This window comes from Miscanthus floridulus, chromosome 15 (assembly GCF_019320115.1).
Source record: "Miscanthus floridulus cultivar M001 chromosome 15, ASM1932011v1, whole genome shotgun sequence".
Classification (NCBI taxonomy): domain Eukaryota; kingdom Viridiplantae; phylum Streptophyta; class Magnoliopsida; order Poales; family Poaceae; genus Miscanthus; species Miscanthus floridulus.
Genome location: NC_089594.1, coordinates 38,730,553 through 38,743,535, shown reverse-complemented (window position 1 = coordinate 38,743,535; position 12,983 = coordinate 38,730,553). Strand labels below are relative to the sequence as shown.

Below are 12,983 nucleotides of genomic sequence, written 5' to 3'. Positions count from 1 at the left end.
GCAGCACCACTATCTTTACGGGCTTGCGTTGCGTGTACTGTATGGTGCAGATCGTCTGCTCTGTTAACCGATGATACGCCCATGCGTGAGCACTGACGCATGAACAGATAAAGATATATATAGAAAAGCATCACGAGGCCATGCCATCCTCAAACAAAGTTTGCCTCCTCGGTCTACTATTTGTCTCTTTATCTGTTATCCTCTGCAATCAGAATCAGTCGTACACCCTCACATGCCACCCCCGAGACTTTGGGTGTGTTGGTGATCCATGAATTTCGAGACATGGATATCCACGTTGTCTGTTTGGTGGGATGAATGAAATGAGTTATTTTTCTGTTTGGTTGGATGGATGAGATTGGATGGGATAAGAATACTTGACTAATTATATCTATTATTTAAAAATAATAATAACTAATTACACACTAATAAATATGCACAGACACTAATCTTGTCATTATAATCACTAATTAAAAATAAAATATGTTAATTAACACTATACTACTCTAATTGTCATGCAAAACCTACGCTAATCAACACGTGGATACACTAATCCGCCAAATTTCTGAGGACTACAGTATCTAGCATCTACCCAGAATATTCTCTATCGTGGGTATCCAGGTTCAGCTTCTCCATCCAACTAAACATCCTATATTCATGAATATCATGTCCCATTCATGAATATCTATGGAACCAAACACACCCTCTGTGGATAGCTCATGGGTTCCAGCTAGAAGCCACTCAGACTTGACAAAGAATCTTTCTTCTCTGTTGAATTCAACTCTGTTCTAGCAGTGCCAGTCTAGCTCTATCTAGGCCTCGTTTAGTTCCGCCGAATTGGCGGCGGCAGGAACACTGTAGCGGCACTGTACCTACAGTGCCGTTTTGTTTTTATTTGGTAATAATTGTCTAATTATTGACTAATTAGGCTCAAAACGTTCGTCTCGCAAAGTACAACCAAACTGTGCAATTAGTTTTTTTATTTCGTCAACATTTAGTACTCCATACATGTACCACAAGTTTGATGTGACGGGAAATCTTCTTTTTGCATAGTGACAAATTCTAGAAATTGAGGGAACTAAACAACCCCCTATTCTATTCAAGGGATTAGGAGCAGACCGGAGACTTGGGGGGCTCACCTGCTACTCAAGAGTCTAGAGTCTATCATTATCTTGGCTACACCTGCACCTACTGCTGTATCTCATTACCATCTTGTAATTGTTGATTGAGGAGGAGGAGACGACAGCCATGGCGACCGCGAAGCCCATCCTGTACAACGCCTGGATCAGCTCCTGCTCCCACCGTGTTCGCATCGCACTAAACCTCAAAGGTGAGTACGTGATTCTAGCACTTATTGATACTCTGGGCTCTGAAGCTGGTTAGATTGCTCTTTTGGTTGGTTGTTAGACATAACCTATGAGCTTGATCTTACAGAATAATTCAGCAAAGCATATGGCAAAAACAAGGGAGCCGGCTTCTTGATGCTATATGACCTCGAGCTCTTATTATCCTCTTTTTTCAGTCTAAGATATACCTCAAGTTTCGCAAGAATTGGATACAGACTCGTCTATTTTTAGACAAATTCTGAAGTTTATTCAGTTAGGGATTAGCAATTCTGTATTTCTTGGTCTGTTAACTGTAAAACTGTGACTAGTTACTTGTTCGATAACCCCAAGAATATTTTGCTTTCAAGTACTTGAGCACTACTTGTCTATTGACAGAACAAGAACGGCTATATGCAACACATTTGTTTGTCTGTGCGCCCATTGGTCTTGTCAGTGCCTCAGTGGTGCTTGACCTTTTTTGTTTAACAAACCTGATGCTATGTCAATTAATGCAAACCTCTTTCCAGAACTCACTAATTCAAGCTGTGTATATTAAATGCTTTATTATTCTGAAGCCTGAAAGCTAATTTCATGGATTTTTTAATCATGAAGGTGTGGATTACGAGTACAAGTCAGTAAACCCCAGGACAGATCCAGGTAGCTGCAACACCTTGACACATTTCGTGTATTTCAGTTGACATCTCATTCTCGCACTTACAATCAATGGGGACACAAATGTGTTCTAAAAATTTTGATATTACTTATTGTGGAAAGTTCATGGTTTAATGGCAATTCCATTACTATGTCTTCCCTTTCATAGATTATGAAAAAATCAATCCAATCAAATATATTCCAGCATTAATAGATGGGGACATAGTCGTTTCCGATTCTCTCGCTATCTCATTGGTGAGTTACAAATGTTGCTTCAGCAGATTTTCATTGTCCAGTTATGTATATATATGTTCTTTCGGCATGCCAATGCATGCATTTGTTAGTCACTAACAAGCTATCGGATTGAGCAGTATTTGGAAGATAAATATCCTGAGCATCCTCTCCTGCCTAAAGATCTCAAGAGGAAAGCTCTTAATCTTCAGGTCATGTCCAGATCAAAGTCTCGTTGTATCTTGCTCACAGAAGTAAAATAAAAGTCTGACCAACAATTTGTATGTGGGGAACTATATTTGTATCTTGCATTTACATTTCCAGTATGGTATCACATATACTTGCTATATATTGACGATGTTGTCAATTGAAAACGTCAACACTCTAATCATCATTTGGCATCTCCTTTCAAATGAGTCCTTCACTTTCTTGGTACAGATTGCAAACATTGTTTGTTCAAGCATTCAACCTCTTCAAGGCTATGCCGTTATTGTGGGTATTACCAGTACCTAGCTATAGCTGATGAGACTTTGGGCATGTACAAGATCTATTTACATAACTACTTTACAGGGTCTGCATGAGGGTAGGATGAGCCCAGATGAGGGCCTTCATATTGTTCAAACTTATATTGACAAGGGATTCAGAGGTGTGATTTCCTGAAACTTAATGTTTGCAAAGTAAAACTGTCTCTTCTTTTTCCAGTACATAGACTCAAGTTGTGTTTTCAAATCTAGCAATGCAGCTGTGTTGGAAATTAAGCTACTTGTTGAACATTGAGCGCTATAATGCACCTTCAATCCCAAATAAGCGATAATGTACTTTGTGTCAGCTTCATTCTTTCAATATTACTTACAATGGCAATTTTGATTCAACTATTTTTGTCAGCGATCGAAAAGCTCTTGGAAGGATGTGAGAGTAAATATGCTACTGGAGATGATGTCCAATTGGTTTGCTTGTCTACCCAACCTTTTAATAATACACATTGATCAATCACTTAGAAATGGTCTCCAGAGTCGCATCATCATATCAATCATCCATAGTTTTTTTTTCTCCAAACTACATTTCAACAAATTTCTCATTTAGTTCAGTCTTTTGACATCCAACTTTGAGAAAGTGTCATCTTACTTGAATTTTAGTAAGAATTAATGCGCTGCAAAACAATTTGGCATCATTTGTGTTTCCTCTGGTAAGTGATCTGAACTAATCCAGTGTTTGCATATTTTGTGCTCATGGACAGGGAGATGTGTTTCTTGAACCACAGATACATGCTGGCATAAATCGCTTCCAAATCGATATGGTACCTAACGTTCATCTGCTATTCCATGTAAAACAAAATGGATAGTGTGGACCACGGCCACCCGACTTATTCAGAAACTAGCTTCAATAAGTTTTTGCTTTCTTGCAGTCGAAGTACCCGATCTTGGAGAGGCTCCATGACGCATACATGCAAATTCCAGCATTCGAAGCTGCGCTTCCTAAAAATCAGCCAGACGCACCTTCATCATAAAAATTAAGATTGTCTCAATAATTTGCATGTCCTTGTGTAATAATTTGGATAGGGAGCCACCGCTTCCTCCATCCTGCAGTACTCTAGGTTATAATCTAGCTTACCCTTCTGTCATGGCTCAAGAGTAAATGATTGACACTTTGCTCTTTCCCTAATGATGCCCATACTTTGTATGAACTCTGAGTGCTTCTCATTCTGAATATTATGGAAAATACAGTGATTTTGCATGAGACTATTCATGAGCTACACAACAAAAAAACAAAATGGAATCATTTTCAAAATTAATTTTGAGAAAGCTTATGGTAAGGTTAATTGGGATATTTTACAACTAACATTAAGACTAAGGGGGTTTGATACTTTGTGGTGCATCTGGTGAAGGCATTTGTCCATGGAAGCAATATTAAATTGAATGAGCAAATAGTGTCTTATTTCCAAACTAGGAAAGGTCTTAGGTAGGGTGATTATCTTCCACCAATCTTATTCAATATTGTGGTGGACATTTTGGCTATCATCTTGTCTAGAGCCAAGGAGGAAGGTTTAATAAAAAAGGGGCTAATCCTACATTAGGTTGAAGACTGTCTGAGCATTCTACAACATGCAGATGGAATCATTATTTTTATGGATGATGATATTCAACGTGGAAATAACATGGAACTATTACTTTACGCCTTTGAACAATTATCAGGTCGTAAAATTATCTTTCACAAAAGGGAGCTCTTTGGTTTGGACAAGGAAAGGAGAGTGAAGAACAATACTCGCAACTCTTTGGTTCTAAAATGGGTTCATGCCCCTTTCGTTATTTGGGGATTCCCATTATTTTTAGAAAATTGAACAGTAATGGTTGGAAAATGATTAAGGATAGAATTGAGTGGACATTGTGTGGTTGGAGGGGTAAAAATCTACGGTGGTAGACATGTTGATAAATTCAGCATTGTTGACCTTACCATGTTGACACCGTCTTTCTTTGAAATCCTAAAGTTCTTAAAAAGATTGATTATTATAGATTGAGATTTTCCTGGCAAAACACAATCAGTAAAAAAATTAGGCTAGCTAAGTGGTCCATTTTATCTGAACCAAAGAAAAAAAGAGGGAAATGCAAAATTTGGGTCTACAAATCAAGTGCTTATTGAGTAAATTTATTTTCAAGCTTTGTAATGAAGAAGGTCAGAACTTGTTGAGAAACCAATACCTTAGAACAAAAATTTTGAGTCAAGTTAAGAAAAGTGTTGGTGTATCACACTTGTGGATGATTTCATGAGGGAAAGTTCCAACTTAATGTTTGAACACAAATCAGATTTTGGGAGGATAAATGGTTGCCGTGAAGCTCTGAAACTTCAATATCCAAATTTATCTAATATTGTGCATAGGAAACATGCAACTCTAGCAGGAGTTGTTAGTCACTCAAATTTGGCCCAAGGACAATTTTGAAGTATTATCAGAGGTCATAAAAAAAGTTGCTGGAATGTGCAAGAAGATTCGCACAGAGTGAGCAACAACACAGGGTACATCAAGTTTGTGTTAATTGGAGACATGTTTGGGGCGCCCTGTCAAAGGCAAAATGAAAACATGTTTGGTCTGTCAGAGGCAAAGTTATGTCACACCTAGTAGCCCTTAGATAACAATTTTTGTAGAGTATAGTTATCTATCCTAAATCCGACCACACACTCTACAATGTCTCGACCGGCAAAATAAAAAACCCCCTAGCATATACCTTTGCCTTCGAACTTGTGTTCACCTCTTCTTCTCCTCTCCAAGTGTGAGCTTGCTCCATGTGGCTTGATCACCTCTCAACCATCTTCAAGCCTTGCTCACTAGCTTGGTGTGGACCCTAACTCAATCACAACTAAATTGAAAGCATTAGTCCACTAGTTGTCATTCAATTAGCAAAACCAAACTTAGGGCTTTGAATTGCCGATAGCTATAGTTCTCCGTCTTCCTAACAGGACACCAACATCACCGCTGTAGCTCTTTTCAGAGAACAGGTCAAGAGGGTGAGCGGGGATTAGGGAATGGCTAGGGTCAGGGTGACATTTTGGGCCGCTGTTGACATTTTGGAGCACTGCGTCATGAAAAATTGAAGAAGCTCGCTCTAATTTCCGTCCACTAATCCTCTACGAACTATTTAGGGAGTAGTTCTGCTTGTTTAGTGCTCTAATCACCGCTACTAGCGGTCACGATCACTGAGTGTTAAAAGGCAACTCTCCTGTCGTCACCCTTACAAGCTGCCAAATCCGGCTATAGCAGAAGCTATATCTGGCTATTTGAAACATTGGTAAGAACTTTGGTATGATTTTTTTTCTTTGAAGAAGTCTGAAACCGGACTTTTCCATTATCTAAAATATCGTGTTTGGCAAACTATAGCTCACCAATAACTGCATAACTACAACCTTGATATAATGAACAACCCAAGCAGGGTCAAATGACAAACGTGCTATCCATTTTGTCACTCATGGATGATGGACCACGTCCGTTCCTGTCACAGCTAGGCCATTTCTTATCGTGACATCGTACCCAATCTGATTTGACAGCCACATGTTTAGGCTGACTTCACCTCCGAAATTTCCGAACTACTCCAAGAGAAGAGGAAAAGGCATTGGACACTGGAAAAAGTTCTTTGTTTACCGCTTAAAAATACAGAATTAGTTCAGTAGAAAACTTCAAGCATTGAACTTCCAAGAAGTTATCTGATTTGCAGCACAATTACCTCAAAAGTATAACAAGACTAGTTCAATAACACTAACACAGTACAAAAATGGGGATACATCATACACCACAATAAAAGTTATCTACTAAACCACTGGGCAGTAAAAATAACGTCACAAAAGCCATTTAATCCGAAAGGGACACGGCATATCTTAATTCAGTGCCTTAGACAATTTTTAGCAGTGAATAAGATAGTCCCTTGAACTCGATCAAGAATTCAGATCACATAACCACCTCCATGTGGCATGTCCTGTCCTAGTGCTGGAGGCTTAAGTGTCAATCCTGGAGCAATTTCTTATTCCAGTGACATTGTGGGGATGACGCAAATACTGTGTATTGACTTTTGTACTACTACACATCACAAGAAAGATTTAAACAAGTAGCGGTCGGATGCTAGAAAAAAGAATACGAGATTGCATCTTTTTCTAAGTACAAGGTGCATGCACAGCCTTGGCAAAATGATACTAAATGGGGCTGTATGCATCAGAGGATACAAAAGTCTGGAGCTATATATCTTTCCATATTATGATCATAAAAGAAGTTTGAACATGGGGAAGGAAAAGCTGATAGCAGACTTGAGTCTAACAGAAAAAATGTTGATAAAACATCATTATATTTGAACAGATTATTGTCACGATGTTTTTGCCACGTGCATTTGATAAAGAAAAGAAATTACTCCAAACACAAACGTCTGATAAGAATTTGATGCATGTGGTTAACTGAAGAAAAAATCATTAATATTCGGATGCCTTGCTCTCGAGGTTTTGAGTTTTCATCATGGGCCTGTTTGAAACGTAGGAATTTCGCAGGATTCATAAGAAATTTACAAGAATTAGTTTAAATTCACTGGAAAACGCAAGAATAGGGAAAAGAATCCCATGTTACAAATAGGGCCTAGGCATGCCTAAGTCCTTTCGATAACTTAAAGTATGTTTAATCACATAAAGATAAAGATGATGATGATGATGATGATGATGATGATGATGATGATGATGATGATGATGATGATGATGATGATGATGATAATGATGATGATGATGCAGAAGAAGAAGAAGAAGAAGAAGAAGAAGAAGTTAAACTAATCTAATTGTGATCAAGCATGCTAGATTATAGGTTAGATTATTATAATCCAAGCCTTAGATTTTAATAATTATGTAATCCACCTTGGACCTACTAATTGGAGATTATAGACACTAAGGCCATGTTTTGATCATAGTTGCATTACAGTAATTAGCTAAAATAATCCAATTATATATGATCCAAACATGCTAGATTATAGTTTAGATTATTATAATTAGATTTTAATAATAATATAATCTATCTTCAACGTACTAGTTGGAGATTATATTATGCTCTAAAATAACCAACTTGTCTGTTACCACCGTCACACATGTATTTTCGTTTCTCCGTCAGCCGAACTACAGAGCGCGTCCTCTAGAGATCCGTCGCCTCCCCCGTTTCCCATCCTACCCCTTCCACACCGATTCCCATCCTACCCCTTCCAGGACACCGGCAAGAGCAAAATCCAAAGTTTGGCGCCAAATGCATTGCTAGTGGCCAAGCACACACAGGAAACATCTAGCGACAATGACGGGCACCAAAGTTTTTTTTTGACAACAAGACTGGCACCAAAGTTAAGGGTAGAACTGGAATCTAGGGATGCAAGGTCATTCTCAGCGGAGAGTTTCATAGTGTTGTTTCAAAATAACCACGTCATATAAAATGAAACGAAATAATGATGAAACATCTATCCTCAATGCATTGTTTGATTCTATTGTTCCATAGATATTTAATTTGATGACTTATATAGAGTTGGTAATCATGCCAACTTGCCAAGAGAGATGAAACTCACTTCTTGTTTTTCTTCTTAAGAACGCTGTCATGTCATTAAAACAAATATTTTTGTAGCAGCCTATTAAATGCAGATGAAACTAATATGAAACTCCAACTGAGACTGAATGCATAATTGCAATCATGATAATCCAACTATGATCCAAACAGGGCCTTAATTGTTAGAAAGTGACATGTTCCATCCATTATTGAGCAGATTAGATAATGCAACTAGGATGATCCAGCTTATGCTCCGCTGCCTACAGGAGTACTATATCAATCAACTAGTGGACTTGCAACCATTTGTAGGAACACATCGTGCAGTTGAGAAGGGTATGAGCTGGCTCGTGGTAGGGTTTAGCTTATGTTGGTCAGATAAACAACTGAAATGTTATTCGCCGTACAAGAGAAAACAAAACATAACATGGAATACCTACAACTACAACATCCAAATTAAAAAATTCCACCAGTTTATATGCTGAACATACTTGCATGTGCCTGGAATTCTTTTGCTCTTTTGTTCGGACCAAAGACTTTGAGTGCACATGCGTTTGCACCCATACCCCTATCAGAAACTAAATTAAGAGCTAAAATTGCGCAAATTAAGAGCTAAATTAGAATCTTGTCGCATTGAGTAATTGCGACCCAGCACCCAACCACTAAATTAAGATCTAAAATATCGCAAATCCTGTCATTTTCCTATTGTAAGTTGCACGCTTTTGACTCCATCTGGTCTTCCCTTGTTGAGACTGGCGGTCTCAGACAGTGTGGAGGAGATAGAGGCCTCCGTCCGCCAAGCGTTGCCCTCAGGCGGAGGCTTGGGGAATAGGCACGACAGGTGGGCGTGTAGGAAAAATGGCACGCAAAACTAAGGTTTCATTAATTCATCCTCCCACCTCGCGTACTGTTACAAGTGTTCCCTATTTATAGGACTCAACTACCTCTAGACAGAATTTATTACAATGCCCCTCAACTTCTATAGTACATTCCTAGAATATTCCGCCACCAGTCTCTCGTTTGCGGAGCAATCTTGCCACACTGTCTTCAAGTAATGGGCCTCCATAAGCGGCCGGCCCACCATGCCTCGGTCTTCGGCCTAGAGGCCTGGGTTCCCGACGCTGGCCTCCGTCCACAGGGGCGCGCAGCTGCCTACGCGAGTCTCCGCCGGTCCGGTTAGAGACCTTGTCCGTAAGTCTCCGCCCGGCCGTGCGGGGGCCATGCTGGCACGCTCGCATGGACCACGGGCGCCTGCGCCTAGGTACCTGCACACACTTAGGCAAGGTTGTTTGTTTGATTAGTTCGGGGGTAGGGCGGCCTCCGCCTTTAGCATCGGAGACGCCCGTCAGCCGAAGCAGGGCGGCGTCCGCCTGAGCGGCCGGAGATGCCCGTGCTCGGCCCGGGCGGAATCCGCGACAAGCTCGCTGAGCCTCGTGCAGTGCCCTACAAGCATAGCCAGGAAAGTTCCTTTAGTCAGTGCCAGATCTCCGTCCTAAGACGGCCGAAGACGCCTTGGTGACACCTCGCCGCCGGAGGCCTTCGCCACCCGCCGAGGCCGTGTTATAACAGTTCCTCCCTTTTGAGACCACGGTTCGCCTGAGCATGCCGTGAGCTCAAAATGCCTTGACCAAAGGCATCCGCGGGGCGGAGGCCACACGCATTGGCGTCTCCGAGCGAGGCCCCGCTGCTTCCCCCCTGGCCCGCTCTGGCGCGGCCACTGGTCTCGTTGAGAGTAGCCGTTGGGCAGCAAATTTAGCCGTTGTCCTACGCTGTGGCCGTTTACGCCGTATTGCTTTCCGTTGTATACATTGCGACTTCTTCGGAGATGACCGTTGTGCGGTAGGCGAATTCTCTGGAGATGACCATTGTACGGCGGGAGCCAGACCACCCGCCCACGGCCTATATAAGGGCGGGGTTGGTGGCGGGGTCCCCCCGCACTGCTCATTCGCTTTCCTTGCCTCTGAGGAATCGCTCTCTGCTCTGTTCGCTTTCGCCTGAGCTGCCTTCGCGCGTTCCGTCTTTCCGCCTGCGTCTTGCGCCTAGGCTGCCGCCGTGGTGGCTTTCTTTTCTACCTCAGCCCATACTCGACGGCCCACCTTCTTCGGACCCTATCGCCACCTTCTCGGCGTTAGGGCCGCTGGCTGGGGTGCGCGCTTTGAGGAGTGCATGCTTGCCTCCGCCTCCGCATTGGAATTTGAAAAGCTAGTGGAGGAGAATTTGGGGAGTGTCTCTGCCTCCGTCGGAGACCTGATCGCTGTGGATTCCAGAGACATGGCGATAAAGTCATGGGATTTCAGCCCCTCCTCCATTACTGAAGAGGCAGTCATGGAGATGTTGAAGGAATCGTATTTTCCTTCTTCGAGGGTAAAAATCCCTCTGCCTGGCCAGACTGTTTCGGAACCGGAGGAGGGATATGCGGTGGTGTTTTGGGACTTCTTCACCTGCGGCCTCCGCCTTCCTTACATCCCCTTCCTCCGCCGGGTGCTAGAGACCTTCAATGTCTAGCTCCATCATCTGACTCCTACTGCCTTCCTCACGCTCAGCAAATTCTGCTGGGCGTGTGTTTCTTATGGTGCCGAGCCAGATGTGGACACCTTCTACGCTTACTACGAGCTGTAGAAGCAGCCGAAGAAGAAGAAGGAGATGCAGGAGGTGGAGGTGACCTACCAGTATGGTAGTTGCACCTTTATGTCGAAGAGGAACCAAGGCGTAGATCGCCTAGAGATTTCCTTTTGCTAGAAGGGCAAGTGGGACCGTGGCTGGCTTGAGTAGTGGTTCTACGTGAAGACCTACGGGGTCCGTGGCTCTACCGAGGATGGTGCGGAGGTCGCGGAGTATCCATTGACTTCAAGAATGGAGGAGATGGCACCGCATACGCGCGTGGATCCACCGGAGGAGATGTCTCTGGTGAGGAAGGCTTGCGACCGGGCTTTTGTGGCGGCGTGCCGCTACTCCGGGGGCCATGACCTAGTGGAGGAGATTATGGCCTCCAACTACTGGCCCCTAGGCAAAGACAACCCAGCCTTTTAGTTGGAAAAGGTGAAGGTTCCTATTTTTGGGTCGGAGGCTAGGATTCCTTTCCCCCGCTTTGGCCGGTCTTTAGGAGAGGGGGTGATGGAGGATAGCTTCGTTGCCGACGTCGAGGAGGCCACCGTTGGGTTGGTTGGTAAAATTTCTGAGCGTGAGTACATGTCTCGGAGAGCCATGGCAGGCACCATGCCGCGGCTCAATCGAGTTTTGAGGAGCTCAGGATCGTCTACCGAGAGCGCGAGGTTCCCGCCGAGGTCCTGACTTCGATTGACAAGAAGAAGAAGAAGGCCTTCACGAAGAATGTTATGGCGGAGACCGAGTCCAAGAAGAGGAAGGGTGCCTCCGTTGCTCGGGCGCCTACAAAAAAGAAGAAGAAGAGCGGTGCTCTGGTGATCGCGCTGGCCGCGTCTTCGGCCGGTAGTGCAGGCGTTGCCTCCGTCGGCAGTGAAGACGTTCAGAGCTCCTCCGTCCCGTCAATGGACGTGCGGGTCACGAGCGGAGAGGATCGTGGCTCTCCTGGAGCTCCGGTGTGCCCTGTGAGCGGCGCTGTGAGCGGTGCTAGGCATCCGGAGGCCAGCGCTGCTCCGGCGCGCACCTTGCATGGTGCTGCGGGTGTCAGCGAACAGCCGGAGGCTAGCGCTGCCAATCCTATGCCCAACATTTTTGGCGGGCTGTATTCAAGTTCTGAAGAGGGCGTGGAGGCCATCTTGTGGCACGCTCCTTCATCTCCCGCCATTGTTGCGCCTTCGCCCACGCCAGCGGTCGACGTCGGGCAGCGGGAGGCCGTGCTTGCTGAGCAGGCCCCGACGGCTCAGTCTTCTTCGAGCCCTCCACCCGTCAGGCCGCTGGCTGAGGAGAGCCGGCCCTTTGGGCCTTTGCCACATGATATGGCAGAGACTTCTGCCCAGGGGGCTCGGCAGGCGGCCCAGACCGGGCTTTTTATGAGTAAGTTTATTTGGTGCACATTTTTGTGTTTACTGTCTTCGCCCGGTTTATTTGTTTATGTATTGTACCAAGTGCTAATACTGTGTACTTGTTGCTTTGTAGGTGATGTCATGGCTGGACTCCTCACCCCAGAGGAGCGAGCGGCCGCTGCCAGTGTCAGGTTTGGTCTTGGGCAGCCGGGGCTGATGGCGCCGGGTCTGAGTGAGTATAGAGTGTTTTCATCTTACTCGTTTTTTGGCCTGTTGTTATTGCCTATTTCTGATCGGCCCTCTGACCTAAGTTGTTGTTGTTGTTTTTTTGCTACATAGGCTCCTCCGATACTTCTATCTCAGGTTGGGAAGAGTGCTATCTTGGGGTTCTTGGAGACGTCGGAGAAGGTCTCTGGCAGTTGGTGTATTTATTGTGAGATTTGCTTTTCTCACCTTATCGTTTTGTGTTTGTTTGTTCTTCTTTGAACAGATCGCTTCAAACAACGTCTGAGGGACATGGATTTCTTCCAACTTCTCCGTGTTCATCTAGAACACCAGAGCTTGGTGCGTCTTCGGCGGTTTGCCTTTTTGGTGTATGTTCGCGTTTAGACTTGTTTTTGTTTCTATTGCTTATCGCCTTGGTCTTCTTCTTTCTGATCGCAGGGGTATCACACAGCCGTTGTTATGGAAGAGCGCTGCACTTGCGAGGTCTCCGACCAAGATACTACGATTAAAGCGCTCAAGGCAGAGAACGAGTGCCTGGAAGGTGAAAATGGGGGTTTGTCCAACTCCCTTGCA

General features: G+C 44.0%; 1 protein-coding gene across 1 annotated transcript; it reads left to right on the top strand.

The window, feature by feature from the left end:
* The first annotated feature begins 1,093 nt into the window (after window positions 1-1,093).
* On the top strand, window positions 1,094-3,946 carry LOC136507995 (glutathione S-transferase). Its single transcript, XM_066502584.1, has 9 exons — window positions 1,094-1,327; window positions 1,935-1,979; window positions 2,143-2,228; window positions 2,345-2,416; window positions 2,643-2,696; window positions 2,775-2,850; window positions 3,090-3,151; window positions 3,442-3,501; window positions 3,610-3,946. The coding sequence occupies exons 1-9, from the start codon at window positions 1,246-1,248 to the stop codon at window positions 3,709-3,711; spliced, it is 639 nt and encodes a 212-aa protein (XP_066358681.1). The 5' UTR covers window positions 1,094-1,245; the 3' UTR covers window positions 3,712-3,946.
* Window positions 3,947-12,983: the final 9,037 nt, after the last annotated feature.

What these genes read in the sequence shown, in the direction of transcription:
- LOC136507995 (XM_066502584.1), top strand. Translation starts at nt 1,246, where the DNA reads ATGGCGACCGCGAAGCCCATCCTGTACAACGCCTGGATCAGCTCCTGC. An exon ending in CATCGCACTAAACCTCAAAG is followed by an intron (nt 1,328 to 1,934) that starts GTGAGTACGTGA and finishes TTAATCATGAAG; the next exon opens with GTGTGGATTACGAGTACAAG. An exon ending in ATCGCTTCCAAATCGATATG is followed by an intron (nt 3,502 to 3,609) that starts GTACCTAACGTT and finishes GCTTTCTTGCAG; the next exon opens with TCGAAGTACCCGATCTTGGA.